The 22,088-nt window shown below is 47.4% G+C and overlaps 1 protein-coding gene across 1 annotated transcript; it reads right to left on the bottom strand.

Moving 5' to 3' along the window:
• Positions 1 to 568: 568 nt before the first annotated feature.
• Positions 569 to 13,740, bottom strand: SLCO4A1 (solute carrier organic anion transporter family member 4A1). The gene is made up of 11 exons (XM_062589244.1): positions 12,927 to 13,740; positions 11,718 to 11,808; positions 10,524 to 10,645; positions 9,439 to 9,550; positions 5,448 to 5,602; positions 4,593 to 4,788; positions 3,785 to 3,947; positions 3,183 to 3,355; positions 2,774 to 2,838; positions 1,879 to 2,027; positions 569 to 848 (listed from the first exon to the last, which is right to left on the bottom strand). The coding sequence occupies exons 1-11, from the start codon at positions 13,738 to 13,740 to the stop codon at positions 699 to 701; spliced, it is 2,190 nt and encodes a 729-aa protein (XP_062445228.1). The 3' UTR covers positions 569 to 698.
• Positions 13,741 to 22,088: the final 8,348 nt, after the last annotated feature.

Genomic DNA, 22,088 nt, shown 5'->3' with positions numbered 1-22,088 from the left:
GGCAGGGAAAGTACAGCATTTGACAGTACTCAGGGGTTGCTGCCTGTAGTGTACTGATGAATTTTCTAGACAAATCCCAGCTTAAACCCATCTCCTGTTGCACAGTAATACGAGCTCTCATAATTAGATGCTGAACGGAAGAGTTCAGCAAAGCCAGAGCACACCGGCACGGGTGGCAAGCAACGCTGGATGTGTCACGGGGAGAAAGAAGACACCCTCTGGGCTGCCTGCTTTGCATACAGTAGTTTAAGGGTCAGTTGTCCTCTCTGCAACGCAGATTGCAGGACAGCAGCTCTCTTTTCCGGCCTAAGAAGCATCAACGCAAGCTTTGGCTTTAACATCAAGACATTAGGGACCAGGTCCTCTTGTGGTTTAAACCACGCGTGCTCCACTGGAGTTACCGGGGCCTACTTCCACTAGTGGGGGATGTGGTCCTTGCATGTTACAGACATGGAATCAAGCTAGAGTAGCCCTTTCTTTAAATAAAATTAAATAACTGCACATGGCATCAGCACACAACTTTGGATGTGCCTCTGCTGTTAAGAAAATAGCAAGCACATCAGTGGTTAATTAAATTACCCTTTTTGAGCTAAAAAAGCATTAATATTACTATTAATTAAAAAATTCTAGGATCTGAATAATGTCTTGTCATAGTATTTTTGAGACCAAAAGATACAGTCACTTGCACGTTTATAGTGCTATATATCCTCTTCAGTCTGGAGCGAAGGTTTGCTTTTCTGGAGGTCACAGTTGCCATTTTCAGACGTGCCTGAGCTTCCCGGAGCGGATTCTGCCGGTGGCGGTTTGTAAAGTAAACAGGCGACTATAAAGAAGGCGGTTCCCAGCACCTGCAGCCACAAAGACATCTGTTAGAGCACTCCCCAAACTGGGCCCAGTCCTCAGCTGGTGCAACCCAGCAAAGCAACTGTCGGCCCAGCTCGATGTCCGACCACACGGTGCCCTCGAGCTCCCTGAGCTGCTGGCACGAGGGAAACCCCATTGCTGTCCTACTTGGCCCCGGGACTCAACACAAGCCAAGCAGTTGCCTGGGATGGAAACCAGAGGTCTCCAAATTCATGAGGGCAGGTCTGGCATTTTCGGCACCAGTGGGCAATTCCAAGTCGAGAGTGGGAATTTGTCCAGAGGTGACTACTCACTTGTGGGATGAGATTTGCTGACAAGGTTTTCAGGAGGAGATAAGGGTGAAGGCTAAGCCAGGGAGCAGGGCCAGATATGGCAAACATCTGAAGTTATTGGGGTCCACAGCTACGAGACACTGAGACTCTGTCAGGCTGCTCAGGCACAAACACCCGGAGCACAGCGCAGTGCGGATCGACACTATCAGAGTTCTTTTCTCAAAGGATTTTATGACAGCTCTTTATGACAGCAATTGCTAAATCCTACTCTGTAAGCCAAGTGCTTGTTTGGGAGCAGTTAAAATGATGCTTTTGAGATAATAAATATGAAACACCAGCTAAGCTCTCATATTTTCTAGCAGTGATCGGGGAATGGTTATTTACAGCTTGCCCATAATGACCTCTCTCACTCTCACTGATACTGCAGTCATGTATTTAACTCCATTTCTAGTAAAGGTCACTTTAGTAATTGTTAGGAGAAGAACAGATTTTTCATATGCTGCAACAAAAACTGTAAGCCTAGAAAATAATGAACATATAAGAGAATGATGGTGCCTGAAGCACCATTACATAGCAAGAAGCAAATGGAGCTTTGCCTTTCGTAAGAACATTTCCTGAATTACAGTATAATTTGTGTTATGGGCAGATCCACACAACACAATTCTGCAAAATCCTCTCTGTGCAAAATCCTGCCTCCTACAGTACTGTTCATTTTACCAGAAAACGAAACAACTGGCATCACCTTGTAGACGAGTCCAGCAATCAGGGTGTACTGGCTCATGGCTGAGTTCTGGTAAACGTAGCAAGAACCTTGTTCACCGCACTGGTCCTGCCAAAGGAGGCACGATTTATCAATCATCGACCCAAAGGCGATGGGGCCGGGAATGCCTCCTGCGGGGAGAGAAGGGACCTTCAGGTTACAGAGCACCTCTCTACCAGCCTTGCAGCGCGCACCAGGCTCTGCTGCTGCTGGGATTCAGCAAACAACCTGCAGTCTGTAGGGCTGTGATTTTCCAAAGAACCCGGAACAAAACGGTACCCAAAACACACCGAGTTTTAAGAACACACAGTCCAGTGAAACCTCTGACCATTCTGACCTATAGATCGCACAAGGGTTGAAAAACATACTTCAACACCTCTGCTTCTTCTGTTCCTAAAATATGGGCACATTACAAAGATCCTCTTTTGCCTTTACCCTTTCTGAGAAGTGTTATTAAATTCTTCATTTTCATCCGACCACCCAACTGGAGGATTCAAGAGATAGCTCCTTGCAAAGACGACAGAAGGAGCAGACCAACTCAAAGGAACCTTTAGTATCTAAAAGCACCTACACATCTGAATCCCCCGCCTGCGTGACCGTTTCTGTTATGTTGCCCCAGGGCTGTGTGAGCTGTTCATAAGGACTGATCTGTTTGCTGTGTTCAGCTCTCTACTTCAGTTTGCAAACTGTTTGCAAAGAGAATTACTTTTTTATGAGCGTGTACAGGCAAGAGAAAAGACCCTCGTCTGAAAGGAGGGCATCATATGTCTTACCCCCCTCCTTTCCAACCCGACATCTTTCTTAGATAACAGTGTCAGACGACCTCCACCAAACCAACAGACCGTATCTATGTGCACAAATTCACTTTGTACTCTACCTAGAGTTCGTACTACAATCCACTGGATCCCGAGCGCAAACGACCTTTGCCTGTCGGAGACACACCTAAGGAACAAAAAAAAAAAAAAAAAAAAAAAGAAAGGGATCGTTGGAAAACGCTGCCCAGCACCTCCATCCGCGCACCAGCACCACGCTCGGTGGTGGCTCGGCCCCAGGTTCTGCCCAGGGCGACGTCCGACTCCACCGCCGCGATCCGGGGGAGCGCCCGGGTGCCTCACGGCTAACGGCTTCGCTGCGAGCGGAGGACAGAGCCCCAGGCGCTCCTATTTGCCTTCCCAGCTAGACTGCAGCAGGTTGTTTTCATCGCACCCTCCACAGCCAGCTGGGTAAAGCGGAGCTGGGGATTTTCTGGGTTTCCTGCGTGCACGAAGCAGCGGTCCCGTGCTTACCGCAGAGTTGCTGTCAGAGCGGGAATACTGCTTAGGAAGGTGAAGAGGATCACGACAAACATGAAGAGGAGGAGCAGGGGCCTCTTTGCACAAGAGGAGGTGCATTTCCCCAGCTCAGCCTCGCCGGGGCTGGAGCGGTGGCTCTCGGCAACGCAGCTGCACTCACCATAGACCTGGGGAACGAATGCTCACGGTCAGTTTGTCAGGGAGAGCCCTGTGATGGTCACAACCGGGCTGGAAACACAAAATTTCAGGGAGGGTGGAAACCCCACTGATTTTGCTACTGAAGCAGAGAGAACCAGAAATCAGGCTGCATCCCTCATACGCCTCTGTTGCCAACAGAGCTTATTACATAAGAGAAATGGACTTCACTGGCCAGCCCTTGGATGTCACCACTGCCCTCCCAGACCTCCGGGGACCTTCTACTATCCTCCTAGGTGGCACCTGCCTCTCAGGTGTGCCCCCACCTTCCCTGAGCCATCTCTGCCTTTTCCACTGGCTTGATGCGATGCTCAAATCTGTACAGGTGTTTGCAGACCAGCCAAAACACTCTACAGAGCCCGTGCCGACGCCTTGCTAATGCACAGCGCTTGCAGACGTACCTTCTTGCCGCTCTTGAGCTTTCTGGAGGCTTTGCATCCTGCGTGGCAGGGAGAGTAATACATAACGCCATCGCTCCCGCAGACGGGGCTGTAGGTCTCCCGCGGGCAGCCGCACTCCGCGTTGCACGCCGCCGACAGGTTGAGGCGGCCTCCCGGCAAAGCGCTGGAGAAACACAGGAGCAGTCCGGCCTCAAGCAGCTTTTTTACCCAGGAGGAAACAGGGTAGAACCAGACGAGAAGGGGGGACGATAGGAGATGCAAACGCAGGGCCACCCCAGAGGGCACAGCCCAAGCACAACACTTGGCTGGGGAAGGGTTTCATCTTCCCTGATCTTAAACGTGAAACAAGAATCATGTCCTGGAAGTGCCAGTTTCCTGCAGCTACAAAGGGGATTTAAAAGACCAGCTCAAAGGGAGAAACCTGTTTGGACAGGAGATTCCCATCTGCAGTCCAAACCAGTGACCTCTGCTATTTTCATAGCTGCTGAAGACAGCTGGGGACATCGTGAGGTCACCTGAACAGCGGTGTAAATCGTGCTCTGGCAGTGCTGGTATTTCCCAGCCTACAGAAGGAGCCTGTTCCATAAACACAGGTTAATTGCAGAAATTTTGACATCTGTATTCTGGGGACACGGCTCTCACCCTCAATGTCTGCTTGTGACACTGCAGTGTCACCATGCAGTCACACTGGACGTTATCTTCTATCACCCACATGATAACACAGGAATAACACTAGCACCTGTATTTGGAGTTATCCTTATTTTCTGACAAGGGCTACACAGTACAAGACATATAGGATTATTATTACCTTCCCCCATACATCTGGGTTACTCCTGCCATAGGCATGTTAGGACAGTGAATAAAAAAGATGAAAATAGCCAGCAGACTCGACACTGTGCAAAGTAAACACAATTTGATGATTCCTGAGCAGCGAAGTTTAAATTTATTCACAAGAAATCCTCCCAGGAATGTGCCTCCCCCTCCAGCCGGCACGACAAGATAACCTGAAAAAAGAAAAGCCACAGACAAAAAAAATTTAGAAATGCCAGCAAGGAATTTCTGTGTGTCTGCATATATTAACTGCAGCGTTTCTGCACGACAACAACCCTTGGGCTGCTCCTTGGTGAGAGTTGGGTGGATTTTGCTACAAAGAAAGCAACGGTAGCTGATCCTCTGTAGCAGCTCAGATAACAGGCCATGAACTTGGCAAGGCAACGCTTCCTACCCAGAGCTCTAAAAACTGGCTGTTCAAGGAGCATATCATGAGTAACAGCATTTATTAGACCCAACCAATCCAGATTCAACTTGCATGCGACAGTTAGATACGTTCCACAATTCAGACTGGCCTCATTAGAGGCTATCAACAACGATTCCTGGTAATGCATAAGCAGGAATAGGCTACAGGTTATTTTGCCTTCCGTCGGAGGGTCGCAGATGGCTACAGAGGCAATGTGTTTCTTGCTAATGACAGTAGACACAGCTCTGAAAATGCACTTGGTACAGGTGTGCTGGTGGGAAATGATCCTGAACAGGTAGGAGCGGAAAATAACAACCCAACCGTGAACGAGCTGCAAGGTGTGTTTGCTTCCACTCGAAATGGGTGACCGCTCTCGTGTTTGCACACACACTAAAGAAGAATATTGCAGAAAAACGTTTTCCATACCGAAAAAGGTAGCAGCTTCAGAGGCACTTAAGCTAAACTGAGACTCCAGGAACTTGGGTCCAAATGTGGACATGCCAGCAATGAGGGTGGCTTCGGTGGCTCCCGCTAAGCAGAGGAAGATGAAGGTGGGATTCTTTAGAAGCAGCAGCACTGACCTGGCAAGGATAAATATATGGGAATTGAACCTCTGTGGCACATTTTGATTCCAAGCCTGTCTCCAAGACCAGAGAATGAAGTTGTGCTTCATATTTATGTATGCACGTTACTCATATGTGCCCAGGTACTCCTGAGAGTAACAACCTCTTTTAACCACGGGTGTTTTGCAACTTATGGGAAATACCAAGCCAACCTTTCCATATGGAGGAAGCACCTTCAAGACACCTTATACCCCACTGAAAACAAAAAGTAATCCTTCTCCCACAACCTAGGCAGTTTTACTTTAGGATTAATGTGTAAGTTGAGCAAATACATTTTCTTTTTGACCCACAGGAATTTAATAGAGACATAGCTATTCCTGAAAAATTGCTGTGTGTCATTTATATGCAGAAAGATGATGCAGAAAGATGATCCAGAAATGATTCCCTCCTGGAGACACAGAAACCCCCTTAGGCGGGCGGGATGGTCTCAATTATCTTCCACTCTCTCGGATATTGGACTAAGAGGGTTTTCACTGCTTTGCGGGGATTGTTTTGTAACTAGCTTGAAATGCTGCCACGTAACTTTCCCCAAGTTTTCCACAAGCGCGCTGAGCATTGCAACAAAATGTCCTGCTTCGGAAAATGGAGCAACGCGGCTCGCTCTGCAGCAGTGTTACTAATGTGAAGTGGACAAGTTCATTTCAGCAAAAGGATAAAGAAGGTGAACGACAGAAATACCACACATTCTTACACCTCGATTTCAGGGGGCTTTATAATAACCACTGTCTAGCTGTTAGAAATAGTTTAATTTACAGAACAGCTCTCCAGGACCAACCTTTTCAACTGTGCTTTACTTGCAAGCATAAAGCCTGATCTCTTAGCTAGAAAACACGTTTTTTGGCACTCTTGGCTGATGTATACATTGTACGAACACTTCCACCCTTTCACAGTTCAAGGGAAAAGGGGGAATTTACTTCAGGGCACTAGGTGTGACTTTGAGCCCGTTGGCCAAAGTCTACGGCCTAGACTTGCAGGCAGGAAACGCAGAGGAACTCTTTTCAGCACTAGGATTAAGGACTACTTCATCTTGTCTATTGTTTGCAGACCGTAGGCGTAGCTGTGAGTTACTGCTGCATATAAAAGCTTAACAAAGTCAACACAGATCTTTTCATTGTTATCAGCAGGATTTTAATCATGCCTAGAAACTGCCTAACTCTTCTGAAGTCTTGAATGCCCTCCATCCTTGCACCCCATGGAATTTCAGGAAGCTCAGCACTGCCAAGAGAGGGATCCTGCTACGTAGAAGAGGTCTGATCCTGTAAGTCTTTACTCACATAGGTACACCGAGGTGCTCTTTACTCATGAAGTGGTTCTCAGAAATCTAGTTAGGACACAGCCTTCCCATCCTGCCTTGGCACAGCGATACGTGCACTCTATTCGAATCCCCCGCGCCAACATCTGGGGATATTTCACGTGAACAACCAGAGTGAAGCACGCAATAAATAAAAAGTGTGCAGATAGAATCAGATAAATGAAAATGCTATTTTACCAGACCCTTTTAACCCAAGAATTAAGACTGAAATCTCGTCAGGAAAGCTGTATGGGCTGTGCTCCTGTAAGCTCCTGCTAGTTGCTTAACAAATTGCTGTATTCACAGCGCTCCCAATGCCTGCTCTCTTAGAGGGGACCTGACAGCATGGAGCAGTATTTTATTCCAACAGTATTTCTTCTTATCTTCTGTGGGACTCTTAATGTCTGTAATGTGAGAAAACATGTAGCATCTGATCTCTTATTGACAGAAAAGCAATGATGTCTTTTGTCCTTGTTCTCTGCTTGGGTCCACATGAACACCAGTGCTGTGCTCACAGATGTCACCTCTTCTTTAATGCATGTTTCTGGAACAGCATCCCTTTAAGGCACTTCCCTTTTCTAATCAAAACCAGGAAACACAGAAGTCTGTTAAGTTTGTGCTTTCAAAAGAGGAGACTTTTATGAGGTTTTAAAACAACAAAAAACACGTTAAGATCTGGACTGATCAGATTTGTTTGTTTGATAATAAGTGGAGTTGCCCACCTTTAGGTGCTCGTTGCTCGGGAGCGATGCTTTGGGATGCTCCCGAAGGATGAGCTAACTCCGCACCTTTCGCTCAGACGCAGTCCCAAGAATCAGTGAGAGCTTTGTTCAAGTGAGGCCAGGAAAGCCGAAAGCACTGCATTTCAGCCATTTTAGCTACCCTGCTTGTGTTGGTTTTAGTCATAAACTTATCATTATTTAAATGCAGGTTTTGAATTTAATTTCCGTGTAGAGAATAAGTCGTGACCTCAGAAAATGGCATCCAGTCAAGAATGCCATTTAATAACAATACTGAAATCTGTTTAATGTAATATTCTTCGTAAAACTGCCTTAAACCCTGGTAAACTGCCTACAAAGTCTTCTGCAACTTCAAGCTATTCCTTACTATGACAGAAGTTGCTTTGGCACAATAAGGATTGACTAACGCTGAAAAATACTCTTTTGAGCACTTGTTTCAGTCCTCCTTTGCCAAAACAAAAGCAAATACTACATCTAACGTTCAAATATAATTGCTGGCAGCTGCACAAGATTTGGTAATGTTTAATGTTTGCGTTGTGCAGCTGTCACACAGAGAGGCAAGTTCTTCCCTTTAAGAATAGTCCTGGGAGAGGTACAGAAAGAAAAAATCCTCTAACTGATGGCCAATTTGCCTTCCAAAAGGAAATGATACCCAGGTGACACAAAGTCTGTCTCCACGTCCACGTCTTACACATTCAGTTAACACCAGGCTGTACACAGAGAAGCATCTCCCCACCCTCCGCTTAAATACTACTCACCAAAAAACTGACCAGCCAAACAAAAAACCATAAAAGACTTCAAAGATCCATGGCAAGTGTTCCTAGGTTAAAAGACTGCATTTTAGTTTGGCCGCTTGCTTGTTTCTACCCAATGCTCTAGGATTCCTTTAAGACACTTGGTACTAAACTGAATTTGGCGCAAGCGTGCTTGCACACACCGCACAGCCAGGCGGCAGCCCTGCGATCCAGCGTGCTGCTGCATCACCGCTCTGAAGGAGATACGAGAGGAAAAAACACATCAAAGGTGCCTGGAAGATGGAAAAACAAAAAAAGGAAGCCAAGAATAAAACAGAAAGGGAACCAAAAGCTACAGTCAAGAATATCTCGCTTCATGAATTTGAAATGAAGATAAGACTCATTTTCATCTTTGTTCCCCTTTCTTTTCTCATTAAAAGGACAAAGTAGGGATCTAAGAGGAGACAAAAATAAGAGAAAAGAAAGAAAAGCTCAGAGGAGACAGAGAAGAGGAGACGTTGGACAACACCCAACTGTGCCAGGTGAGGCCAGACACGAGCAGACAGGAAGAAATAACACTGCTGAGGAGAGAATTAAACGGCAATGTCTGTGAACATAATATCACTTAAAGATTGGCTCTAAGCCACACTATAAAAACTTAGTGTGTTGCGTATGACTGCAGGTGATTCTTCTTCACATGGGGAAATGAGCTTCTGAGAACGCTAGACAAGCCTGCCTTTTGTTCCCTAGTCTCCCTCGCAATCTCCAGCCAGAATTTCTATTTAAGCCACTTTGCCCAGTTTTGAGCTGCAAGGAGGTGAATGCCATTTATTTGAAACGAGCTGAAAGCCTCTGGCAAATGATCGGATCAGGCTCTTTGCAAACTCCTTTACAGGAAAGTGTCATCACTGTGTTTGCAGATGGGCAAAATATTTTAACTAGCATTGTAGAAAGCAAGCTAAATTTGGGGCCATTCCTCTCGATTATGGGGGAGTTCCCTGAACCTCATGCATGGGACGGTCTTCTCACCGGGGCAGATCTTTGACTGTTTTGCCAAAGTCAGGATCTGATGCTTTTTTGTGGCTCCCGTCCTTCAGCTGATGGGCCTCCGACACCCTCATAACGATATAGCGCTGGGATCCTGAAAACCAGAGGCAGAAAGGCACAAAGAGCATGTGAGAAACGGGATGCGGATGCTGCGCAAGCGGTGAATTCACAGGGGGAAGACGCAACACAACATCCTCTGCCGGCCAACCTGACTCCGCTGCTCGGTTACTGCTCAGCAGCGTTTCCTTGCCAGAGGGGGCTGTTTCTTCCAACTAGTGCTTTCCTCCAGGCATTTCTATGCCTGCACTCTCTCTCCTTCCCAGCAATCAGCAAGGAGTGCCCGATCCTCCGCCCGTGACACCTAATGCCCGCTGCAGATCTCTGCGCTCCACAACAGACCGGTCTCAAGGAATTCTCCCCCCTCTCTGCAATCTCTCTTATTAATGGGACAAAACACCAGAAGAGCGGGGAATAAAGTGACCGGAAAGCTGAAGGTGGGAAATCAGTGTATGAATTACACTTTAAAACACCACAACCTCTTCCTCCGCCTATTGCTTCCGCCCCCTTTGCCCCGTGTCCAACACACAAGCTGGGCGTACCACCAAATGGAAGAAGGGAGGGAGACGGGAGCGAAGCAAAGTAAACTGAGGGGGCAAAGCAAGGGGAGGCATCGCACTGGCAGACGTGAGACCAGAGATGCTCATGAAGGGCAAAGCCTACAGGGAAAATGAATCCTGCTCCCTCTCCCTGTTTGCACAAGCACATATGGCACGCGAGTCCGAATGTGAGGATGAGAACACGGGGGCACGGGCAGAAGGCAAATCTCAAACAAACAAGGACGCATTGCACCGCCTTGGGGAAATTAAGTTCTAGTGACAGATCCCTCTTCCCACGCCAGTGTAAAGGAACTAATTTGCAAGGTCTCATTTACAGCCTCATCAGATCTGACTGTCCAGAGGGACCCAGCAGCTGACAGCTGCTCAACCACAGCAGCCTGAACTGGCTGAAAGGGATCACAAAAACCCAACTCTCTCCCCTTGCGACCCCGCATTTCGTGGCAGACGTACCTGGGAGGCGGTGAGGGTAACCCAGTATGGGGATGGAGATGAGCAGGGAGGCTGCTCCTGCCCCAAGGAAGCCGATCCACCATGCCCCCACCCAGAGCGTGTTTTCTGGGGTGATGTCGATCCTGTAAGAATCACAACAAGAAAAGGACAGAAGGGAGAAAGGTGGTGGTTGGAAACAGCTCGGCTCTCCTCTTGCTAAACCTGGCAGAGGTCGAGAGGAGCGTGGGGGAGCCAGCGAAGGAGATCTGCACTCTGCGCAAGGCAGCCCCAGCCCCATGCCCTTCACCCCTTCCACGTGCCCACCCCAGCAGACCTCCAGTGTCGGTGGCTTTGCCACAGCACGCCCGGGGCATGAGGAACCGAGGCCAAGACCCAGCTCCACAGAGATAATTCTGGATTTCAGCTGGATGCTGAGAATCCGTCTATGTTGGTGTTTTGCCCGAGTAACATTAAAGGGAGGTGGCAGAAAAAAGTTCCCTAGTAGAAACCTAAAGCTCCCAAAATCTAGACTGGCATGGCCAACCACCACTGCCTCTGCACCCCAGCAGGGTCTATCTTACTGGAGACCACAAGATTTAGCAAGTGACTGCTCTGAAATGACATTAGTTAACTCTTCTTTAATCTCTAGTTTGCACATTCACCTCTTCAAATTTCATTTGTACTTTGGGGCTTGCTCTGATCGTCATTCAATCCCAGACCCATCCTTTGGGAGAAAGCCTGGCAGATCACCCATTCCTTCCCCCAGAAGAAGCACCTGGAGACCCACTCCCCCTTGTCAACCCTTTCATTTGCCAAAGGGATGGCAAGATAACAGGAGAAAACAATAAATTAAAAATCCTACAAGGAGGGAATAGGTGGTGTGGCTGAATCATGGGCAGGAAGAGTGGCACAGTTGGCAGTGTTGTCAAATTAGGGAATTCATTCAAAAAATTCACCTGCTGCTCACAGCCCAATTAGACCAAGCAGTACAGCGTAAGGATGGATTTAGGCTGACAGGTTAGTGAGCAATTTTCTTCCAGCGACACCATTTGAGCTTCAACCCACCCCCCACCACGGTCCGCTCACACTCTGCCGGGAGAAACACCGCTGAGCACGATGGGCACACTTCCACCTAGCCATCCTCCAGATTTTCTGACCCCAAAGGAAACATATAGCACAAAGGAAAAGGAACAAGATTATTTTTTAGCGACTTACTCTCTGCCAATTTCAGTATAAATATTTAGAAACATTCCTCCTACCAGATAACCCGCTGCAGGCCCAAGGATTGCAGCAGTGTAGAAAACAGCTGAAAAGGGGGGGAAAAAGAAAAGCAATTTTAGAGAAACAGCAGCATTTCAGGGGAGGCGCCGCCAGCACGGAGCGGTGATACCTCTGACTTCAGCTAAAGGCGTGCAAATATGACTGCGGGGAAGAGCGTCTTCTAGGATGGCTTGCGGTTATAAACAGCACCAAACCGGACAACGCTGTGCACGTGCGCCCGCGGCCACGCGGACGGGCGCAGGGGTGGCGGAGGCCGAACGCCCGCTTTGCCAGGAGGGGTGGCGGAGGAAGGGGAGCCAACTACGGTTCGCCAAAGCTCCGACAAGGTTTTTTTGTTTTGTCCCGTTGAAAAACTCATTGAGTAGAAAAACATGGTTATGTAGTTACTATTTAGCTATTTACCAGGGACGCACGTGACCCTGCAAACAAACACTGACTGTCGGCGTGATGAGCTTGTGTCGTCTCACCACCAACAGCGATAAGCAACATCTATACTAAACGCTGCAGCCCCGGGACTTATTTTGCTTCCCTGCTGTGGAAAGATCATTGACTATTTTACCTAAGCGTGCTACAAATGCTTGGCAATCGTTAAACGATCAGCCATACAGAATAGTGGAATGAACTGAGCTTATTTTTTGGTAAAGCTTCACTATCCTTTACGCTACAGCAGTACTGAGATGTTCCAGTGAACGTCCTTCTCATGCTGTGGTACTAGCAGGGCAACATCCCTAGGAGGGCAGGCTGGCATGAACCTCGTGGTTGTTTGCCAGACACAGAAGCAAATATCATGCTATTATTTGCTTGCGTTCGAGGGTTCTCCCATGCCGACACCTGCGCTGGAGTGGAAGGTACCTCCAGGTCTGCAGGGTGGCTCTAACAGGAACATTTCAGCACTTGTCAAAATCATTCCTGCCTGTAAATAACTGGAAGGGGTGAAAAATAATCAAAACCTTCCAAGCAGCTGCTGCTTCTCTCTGATTTTCATCTCGTCTGTTATTTAGAACAAAAGACTTGGGAGTATCTCTTGTGAAATTTCTCAACGCTGTCTATTCGGAGCCAACACAGATGGTCCAGGTTTCCCTCCCACCAGCAAAGCCAACAGATTCGGGCACAAGTTCTTCCACCAGAAGCGGCTCGACTTACCAATGTACACGGGGGAGTAGTTAGTCTTGACATTTTCATCCAGATAGGTCACGCCAAGAGTGTAGAGCGGAGTGGCTCCGATGCCGTGGAGGAACTGCCCGAGCATGAAGACAAACCTGTAGTTCGTGAGGCTGGAGACTGCCTCCATGCAGGCCAGGCTCTGGTTAGAGGAGCACAGGCCAACGTCCTCCGAGAAATGCACCTTGTAGCGGCCCGTGGTGAAGTGGGGCAAGGCGAAGAGCAGGGAGCCGAGGCCCATGACCAGCACGCCCCAGCCTAGCCACCGCGGCTTGTGGCCATTGCCCCCAAAGTAGCTGACGAAGGTGAGGCAGATGCAGGCCGCGATGTCGTAGGAGCTGGCGATCAGCCCGCTCTGGTAGCTGCGGAGATCAAAGCGCCGCTCGATGGAGGTGATGACGGTGTTGATGAAGCCGTTCACCGTCATTCCTTGCAAGAAGGACGCCACGCAGAGGAAAAACAGGATGCCCTTGGGTGTGTTGAAGAACTGCAGACACCCGGGCGTGAAGGCCCCCCACCCGCACGCAAGTTCCTCCTCCTCTGTGGACACATATTTGATCCCTTCGTCGTACTGCGCTTTCTCTCCCGGGGCTGCGCTGCACAGGGGCTTCGCGCACGAGTCCGAAGGGCTGCTGGCGCTGGAATACGAAGTGCCGTTGCTTAGCGGTGTGTCACAGGCGTCCTTGGGGCTCGGCGCGTCAAAACTCAAGCCGTTCTCAACTGGAGCAGGTGGACTGGCAAACACGAGTGTCTGAGCGAAAGGGAAGCCATTCTCTCCGGTTAAGTTATGGGGCATTTCCGTGAATGGGAAACCAAAGCTGAGCGGCAGGTTGGGTTCTGCCGGGGGGCGAGGGGAGGGATTGCCCGGGGTTTCTCGCCGGGATGTCTTTGCAGGGTGGCGAGGACGTAGCTCCAGGGATCTGCAACCTTCGGCACTTAGGTCAGCAAGAAGGTGGTGAACATCTGAGTCAGGAACATTTCATTCTGCAAAGAGAACAGGAGACGCCGTTAGCCAGCTCGGCGCGGGAAGCAGCCCACGACCGTCCTTCAGTCCTGAAACAAATCCTCACTCCTGCTCTGGCTCCTTCCAAAGCCGCGAACGGCGTCGGGTAACCGCGCGAGGGCTACGCTGCCCACCTCGAGCCACCATGACGGGCACCAACAGCCAACGCGCCTGCGCCGGGACGGGCGTTTGGCACATTCACGGGGTCCAGCTGCAGAGAGCCCTAAGCCTGAAAAGGGAGACAGGTACGTCCGGAGGGAGCCGAGCCCCCTCGCCGCGCGCTCCTCCGTCTTCGCCGGCTACAGAGGGAGGGCGGACGTCTAAATTAGGCTGCACGCTTCTAGGTGGCTAAAATTAGATCACGTTTATCTCAGCCTTTCTGTTGAAATGGATTTTTAAATAGAAACATCTGCTTGGTAAAGCTTTGATTTCTTATAAAACTGCACCAACACCTCCCAAGTCTTTTGCCTTTTCTACAATATTTTTCCTGAAATACAGCAGCATTTCACCCATGCATTTCCACTTCCTGCTGAGCATTTTGGTACAGCAGTTACCGGGGTACCATTAATCACAGAAAGATAAATGCCTTTAGAAACAAACAAAAAAAAATAGAAGAGAAGAGAAGAGAAGAGAAGAGAAGAGAAGAGAAGAGAAGAGAAGAGAAGAGAAGAGAAGAGAAGAGAAGAGAAAAAAGAAAAAGAAATATGTCCGTTAAAGGCAGTCTCACTACCAGTTGAAGCCCCTTATCCTTTTTTTGTTTGTTTTAGGTCAAAGTGATGCTGGTTTGATGTCAGAGCCTTACTCTGCCAGGCACAGCCTTTTTACCTTTCCTTTCTGCTGTGCAAATTATGTGGGAAGCTACAAGTTTCCCACCGTTAAAAGTCCTTTGGTCTCTCTTTCATATTACGCTAATAACAGTTCATAATTATCCTGAAAAATTTCCATGGTCAGATTGATTTTATTTCAGGCCCCTGGATCTGTTTACAACTCCTCACTGAAATTCTTTCTATAACTAATTAGACTGTACATGCCATTTGAGAGCAAGCCGGAGGGCACAGACAGCTGACTCTAAACTGATTACTGATCCAGCACTGCCTTCCTGCAACTGGTTCTTGTGCTGTGTTGTCTTAGTAGCTCAGCACCCAATCACTACCAGCAAAAAAGAATACTTTTTGTTAAAGGCAAATGCGAACTATAATTTATGAAAATAGTAAAGTTCTCCCTTGAATAACAATCTTAAATATGCAACAAACGCTAGAAAAAAATATTTATTGCAGAATTATCTTCAAAGCAATCTGCATTTCCTAATTAGGAACTGGTGAGGAGCTGCCAATATTTGTTCAAGAGGTCCCTATAAAAAATGTTCCTCTTTAGATTGCAATCAGCCTCCCAAATAGGGAACAGGAAGAACGGTCGTTTGTTCTCCCAGTAAAACAGGCCCTGTTCTGATCACTGTAATCTGGGAAAATTGCACCCTTTGGCAAAGAAGTTAATATGCATCTGTGTGCTGCTGTAAAAGTTTATTGATTGTGGACCATGGAGCGCACTAGCTCCATGTTTCCTGATGCTGGCGGTTCTTGCTGGCACTGGGACAGGCAGACTTAGCAGCATTTGATGCTTGGAGGACCACCAGGGTCTTACTTCCACCCGGGAAGGGCAGAGGACATACCAAATATGCAAGCATACAACTTGAAAAGGGTACTTTTTACTTTGCAGGTTATTTTGCAGGTCCGCAGCTAGACTCCTTTGGGTAACATTTTTTGGATAATCTTGCTGGCTCTCTATGGTGTAGGATATTCAGAAGCACATTTATAGTTCCTAAGCCACTTGTACTGCGTTAAAAGCCATGTTCTTGAGTACTGTCAGTACAAAAATCTCCAGGCTACTGTTAACATGTGTAAATGCAGAAACTAAGTGCAGGCTTTGAGATTTAGCTGTGGAGCCAGACTTTTGTAACGTGTTGTCACAAAAAAAGACAACGCCTTAGATGCAGGCCCCTGCGCGTGCGGGGACGGTCACGTAGCTGGCGGCTGATCTTGCTGTCGCTGACTTCCGCGGAAGAGAGAACAGCCCACCTCGGCCGGTCGCTTCGCTTCCATCCCTGCTTCGCTGGCTGCCAGAGGGACGAGCTGCTAGTACTAGCGATGGCCACTTAAAAACTGCTGAGCCTCTAAAATCAGATGGCTCATGCAGAGGATCTGATTCATCCGAGGTACGACTGTCTTCTACAGGCCCCCATGCCTCTTCCCCGACCCAGAGAATCCCCGATGCTTCAGCCTCGGTGCAGATGCCAAACACCAGGGATGGGTGAAGCCACCCAGCAACCAGGGGCAAAGAGCATTTACCAAGCAGTTTCCAAGGTGTTCATTAAAGCTTTCTTTACCTTGAAGCAGCAGGAGTGTGTGCACCAGATCACAGCGCCTGCATCACCCTCCCCTTCCAAACCCTTCACGGAAATGCAGAGCGCCCGCATTTTCAAGAGAGCAACAGATCTTCCTTCCGAGCAGCAGGCGTTCCCCCCTCCACGCACACAAGCCTCTTTTTCTGCCCCAAAGTTCACTCCTTGTCCTTCTCCAGCTGTATCCGGACTAATAATTTGTATCCACGTGCTCCACAAAGGAAGCCAGTTTGCTACACGCTGCTGTCCACCAAGCTGCTTTTTATCTCTCGGAGTGTTTCTAAACTGTAACCTACACATTCACCAGGAACAGCTTTCACGTGAGCCATATGCCACTTCAGAGGACAAAACATAATCTTCAGGGAAAAAAAACCCAACAACTTCATGCAAATCATTCTTACTCATCTCAGCCATACATTTATTGCTTCTCATTTATATCTATTTTTCCTGACTCAGCAGGTGATTTCTTGCTTACCATTCCCAGTGCTACCATTCCCAATGCTATTATCCTGAAGCTACAGATTTATTCATTTTCCTGTAAGATTTTATCCGAATTTTTAAAGACGTACAGCCGGTTCCAGACTGCCAACGCTACCAAGTCAACACAAGAAAAGTAGCCAGGCCGTGAAAGCATTTGATTTGTATTTCATTATGAAATGTGTAAAGATTCACCCCCCCCCAATATTAAACATTAAATCAATAGCAAAACTTACGAGCTTTTCATCAAACGATCATTTTAAAAGTCGCAGGACCAATTAAAAACATTTTGCATCTCTGCTGGGGGCTGCGATTCGATCGGTGCTGTGCATCAGCTCATAACCGACGTGTACAACAACCCCGTTTGCTGAAGCAAGCCCAATAACAGCTCATCTCCCCTTTTACCCCCTGGTTTTTGACTTTTTTCGAGTACTACTGTGGTAAGCAACGCCCGCTCGTAACTTCTGCTTTCCGCAGCCGAGCAGGGCTCGCGGTACGTGACGGGCACGAGGGATTTCTCGCTTCGCGGGCAGCGAGGAGGCACTGCCCGCGGGAGCACGGCTCCCCCGCGCCCCGCCGCTTCGGCCCCGGCCCCCTCCACGCCACGCTCCCGGCTCCACGCTGTAAATCGTTTCCCCGGCAGGGAAAACAGCCACGACCCTCAGGCAGCTCGGCCCGGGCCCGCGGAGGCGCGAAGGCTGCGCCTGCGCCTTGAAAACCATCCCTCCGGCTCAGCGGTTCGGGGCAGGCGTCGCGCCTTTCCGAGCAGCGAGCCGTGCTGGGGGGTAAACAAATACAAAATAGCTACCTTAAAGGCAGACGTTGCAACCGCCGTTTCAAGGCACGAGGCTCAAGAACGGCCTCAGAGTCCAAGAGCGAAGCAGAGCCGTGGGTTATCCAGAAGGACCGGGACACGGCTTGGGGCAGCGGCCGTCCCGCGCGGACGGGATGCCTTCAGCCACGGAAAGCACATCGGAAGAGCATCCCGTCGACAACACCGCCAAAGCCGCCCTCCGCCTTCGGCGACAGTGCTGCCGGCCAACTCCGGGGGAAAAGGCTTCCAGAAATGGAAGGAAATAGCAATATCCTGGCCTTCTCCTCACGTTAGGACATGGTTTTTTGTGATTAGTCCCACCAGAGCCCGTACCATGCAATGGAGCAGTAGAAGATGGCTTTACATTATCACATGGGCAAGGCCACATTTATAATTAAATAAATTCCAATTAGGAAAGCTTAGCGCTCGCAAAATCCTTTGTATGTTTTCCAAGCACTTTGCACTCGCTGGCAAATTAATGCAATGACATGCAAGAAATCAGGAAGGTGGCTTGGCTAATTTTCAATTAGCTACTGGAAAATGCTTTGAAGATAAATGCCTCCAGATTTTCTGAGCTTACTTTTTTGTTCCAGCTTATCTGTGCAAATACAATCGGCTGCAGCTGCCTTAGACCATCTTTAAAAACTTGCAGTGTCAATGCACAGGACAGATTTAACAGGGTTGACTATATTCTGCCATAGTAAAGATTGCACAGCCAGAAGGTTCTTTTACAGTATAATACCCTATAATACCTTCGCCTTAATGCCCCTCTTGCTTTAATGTACTTTTTCCTTCCCATAAATTTGATCAATGATGGAAATGTTTTCATGCCAGCACTGCAGTGTACTCTCCAACTGTACTTAGGGCTGTAGAGCAGGATGTGTGCACGGCTCTCACAGTGCAGATACAACCCCCAGGTTTCCTAACATCTCACTCTGCATACAGCAGGACATTATTTTCCAGCGTTTGGGTTCTTACAACCCATTTAAGGAAGTTCTATATTCCGGCTAACGTTTGAGTGTGATCCACTAGTCAACTATTACCAATTAGTTCCTGCAGATATCCCTTCTTCTAAGGATGGGGAAGGGAATGTTTTAATCATGATTTGAAAATACGGTGGATATCAGTGTACAGCAGCCATCATAAAAGGCTGTTTCAGATGCCAGCCCTTCCCCTTTGCATCTTCGCAGTGTTGACCATGTAAACTGATCTCTCAGCGTAGGAATTTGGTATCCTTTTACTGATGTAGGAAAGTCAGAGCCACTGAATAATAGGAAAAAAATGCGTGCATATACCACCGTGTGCACCTGTGCATCTCTGTGAGGTGGAACATGGCTTTACTGCAGGTCCCAAAGGAGTGGGAAAAAGAAAAACTTTCTTTTCCCCTCTTGCATGCCTGGGCTTTCCCTGCCCATGGGACGGACTTTTTGTGGGTTATTTATTACAAGTAGGAGCACAATTACACAGCTATACTAGCAACAGCACACTATGAATGTCAATCTTCTTCCAAAGCTCTTTAAAAAAGACCTTTTTAACCAAGTCCTGCTTTTAAAATCGGCCCCTGAGAGGTCGATCTTGCAACAGTACCAACCCGCAAATGCTGCGGTTCAACAGAGCTGGCTGCTGGGCTGCCTGTGATACCGCTGAATCCTTCTGCTAGGCTAGGAGGCCTCTTCACCATACGAGAAATCCAGGGAAGAGCAGCTCTTGGAATGCGAGCCACTTTATTTTTTGTGAGCCGCATACAGCTTCAACAGATAATTAGCAAGAAACATTTTAGGTGGCAAAGTCACAGATATTCACATTTCAAGACAACTGGAAATTAAGCGGCTGATCATGGCTTAACCTGGACATCAGATGGATGTTTCTAGCAGCAAGGATATAATTAATTTTTGAAAAAGGCTGCCAGGGATTATGGTAGCTCTGCTGGCATCAAGAAATGGAGACCAGGCAAGAGGCTGGCCTATGTGCAAAGGTAACCGGGCAAAATCCTATTGCGCATCGCGTACAGTAGCTCATGCCAGCCAGTCATCTTCCCCCCCCCTCAAGCCACTGAAGCTAAATATCAGTGTGTTAAATATATGTAGTAAGCTATTCAAAGCACCTTGGGAAGGACTCCTAAATATCCTATTCCAAAGACACAAATCACTTTGTTTCCACGCAAAAGATGCAGATTTGGGCACACTCTGTATGACACCGAAATTATCAAAACGAGCCTAATACAAAAGATGACCATGAAGCACAGTGCATTGCTGCTTGTAAGGTTGGAAGCAATAAAAATGCAATAAAGAGCATCATCCTGTGTTACACCACAATGCAAAGATGCTGAGTATGTTATAAATAAAATAACATAATGCTGACATTTATCACGGTTTACAGGAACTTAATTCTCTTTCATCACCCTAATTTTCACTTATGAAAGTAAAATTGAGAAGGGCAAACCCAAGGAAATGGTACCATGCAACTTTGTGAAAGCCATCTCACAAACAGGTGGATTTGGCACTAGTAACGTCAGGCCTTTCTATTGTACATGGTGTATTAACATTATATAGAATTATTGCATCCCCTCTTGATAAACAGAAGGCAACAGTCATTTCTGGAGTAGTCAAGTCTCCAAAATGCTTATCGTAGGCTTTTTTATTACATTGCTGCTGAATAACAGGCTTTTCATTGAGATACCTCCTTCATCTGGCTTTTTTTCCCTCCAGTGAATGATCAATTTGTGTATCACGCTAGGCTGCAATCCTCTCGCTGAGTATTGGGAATCTATTTTTGGCTTGATTGTGAGATATCAAAATCAGAAACATGATCACGTTTGGAGCTGTAACTATTTATACAGTAGCTCAGACCACCACCCCTTTTTCCATTGTCACCCATCCAAAAAAAAAGACAACAAACTAATAAAATGTGAACATTTCTGTGTTCTGGGTTTTTTTTTTGATATCTCCTATGCATTTCCTAGTGGGGAACTGTCACAAATGGGTTTCACATGTATCCTGACTGGTGAAGAACCATTCTTTCACAGCACCTTATCTCCCTTTTCTTTTCAAAGCACAAGTAGGGCAAATGTAGGAGAAAAAAACTTAAATCCTCAATTCCTGCTGCAGCATGGAAAGAAATCTATACAAAGTCCTAGACAGTATCAATTTCTGTGGAGGTAAAGAAGATTTGGTATCGGATGCAACGTCTAGACTGTCTGTTTTACATGATGTGGGCAAAGTACGTTGGATGTCAGCATCCAGATTACTGCTTCTCTTCTTGATAGGAATAGACTGCCTTCCTATCCTCTTTATTTTAGTAAATAACCTTTTTGGAGAATATCATTACCATGGGGCCACAATGCTCTACCAACAGAGGATAGATTGAGAGGACATCTTTGAGAGCCCTGAGTTAAAGGCAAGTTCTCCAGTTCAACCCAAAGTTGACGGGCTGGATGCCCATCTATTCCTGTCTTACGCTGGATGACAGAGATGAAGAGAGCACATTAGAAGAGCAATGGGTGTCACAGAAAAAGAAATTTGCTGATTATCGGATATCCCTAGGAACACTCACCATCCTCAAGTAACTGTACGAGTACATGGAGTACAGAGACACACAGGCAGAGGGTGGAAAATCTGTGTGGAGAGGGGAGTGCAAGAGAGGCAATAAGTTAAGGGAGGATCCAGAGGGGGGAAGCCTACTTCTTACCCTTTTTTCCAGATCAGCAAGTAACAGCTTCCCCAAGCATCCCCTAGAGCACAAGTTCACTGGCGCACACCACTTAGTTTGCATCTTGTTTAACATTCAGTGATGCTCACTAATCCTCTTAGGTATTAGTCTCAAGATCCCTGCCAAACACAGGAACAGCACAGCCTCCCAGACAGCACTTAGATGAGTTCACTGCTTCAAATGGGCCATTTTGCAAAAGATAGTGAACTCCAGCTATCCTCAGATTAGCCTCTCAGAAGTCACTACAGCATATCAAATATAAAGTTAAGTAGCCTGATTTCTATGCCTGAGATGAATCCCTAGGATGTCATTTTGCATTAACAGTAGGATTTTTATCTTTTAATTACCTGTTTAAAAGTTAAGTGTCTAATCTGGGTTAGTTATCTCTATTGTCTCTGTGTTGCCCATTGCAAAGAGATCATCATCTCCAGGTTATTTACGGCGCCTAAGCTGTGAAGCTGCAATTACTACTTTTTGTGTTACTAAATCACCCACCACTGCAGACATGATCTGGAGCAGGAATGGGCACATAATCATATTTCTGTTGGATTAGCCAAGCACATTATACTGAGTTTATTCTGGCCTTATGTTGGCTACCACAACACAAACAATATTTGATCTAGCGCAAAGCCAGATGGTGCAAAGTTAACCCTTCTGCACAAATCTGACGGTGCACAAGTGAGTGTGCTCTATGTCAGTGCATCAGGTCATATAGCTGTAGAACTTCTGACTTGGTGTTTGTAG

Source organism: Rhea pennata, chromosome 16 (assembly GCF_028389875.1).
Source record: "Rhea pennata isolate bPtePen1 chromosome 16, bPtePen1.pri, whole genome shotgun sequence".
Classification (NCBI taxonomy): Eukaryota; Metazoa; Chordata; class Aves; order Rheiformes; family Rheidae; genus Rhea; species Rhea pennata.
This window is presented reverse-complemented; position numbering and strand designations above follow the sequence as displayed.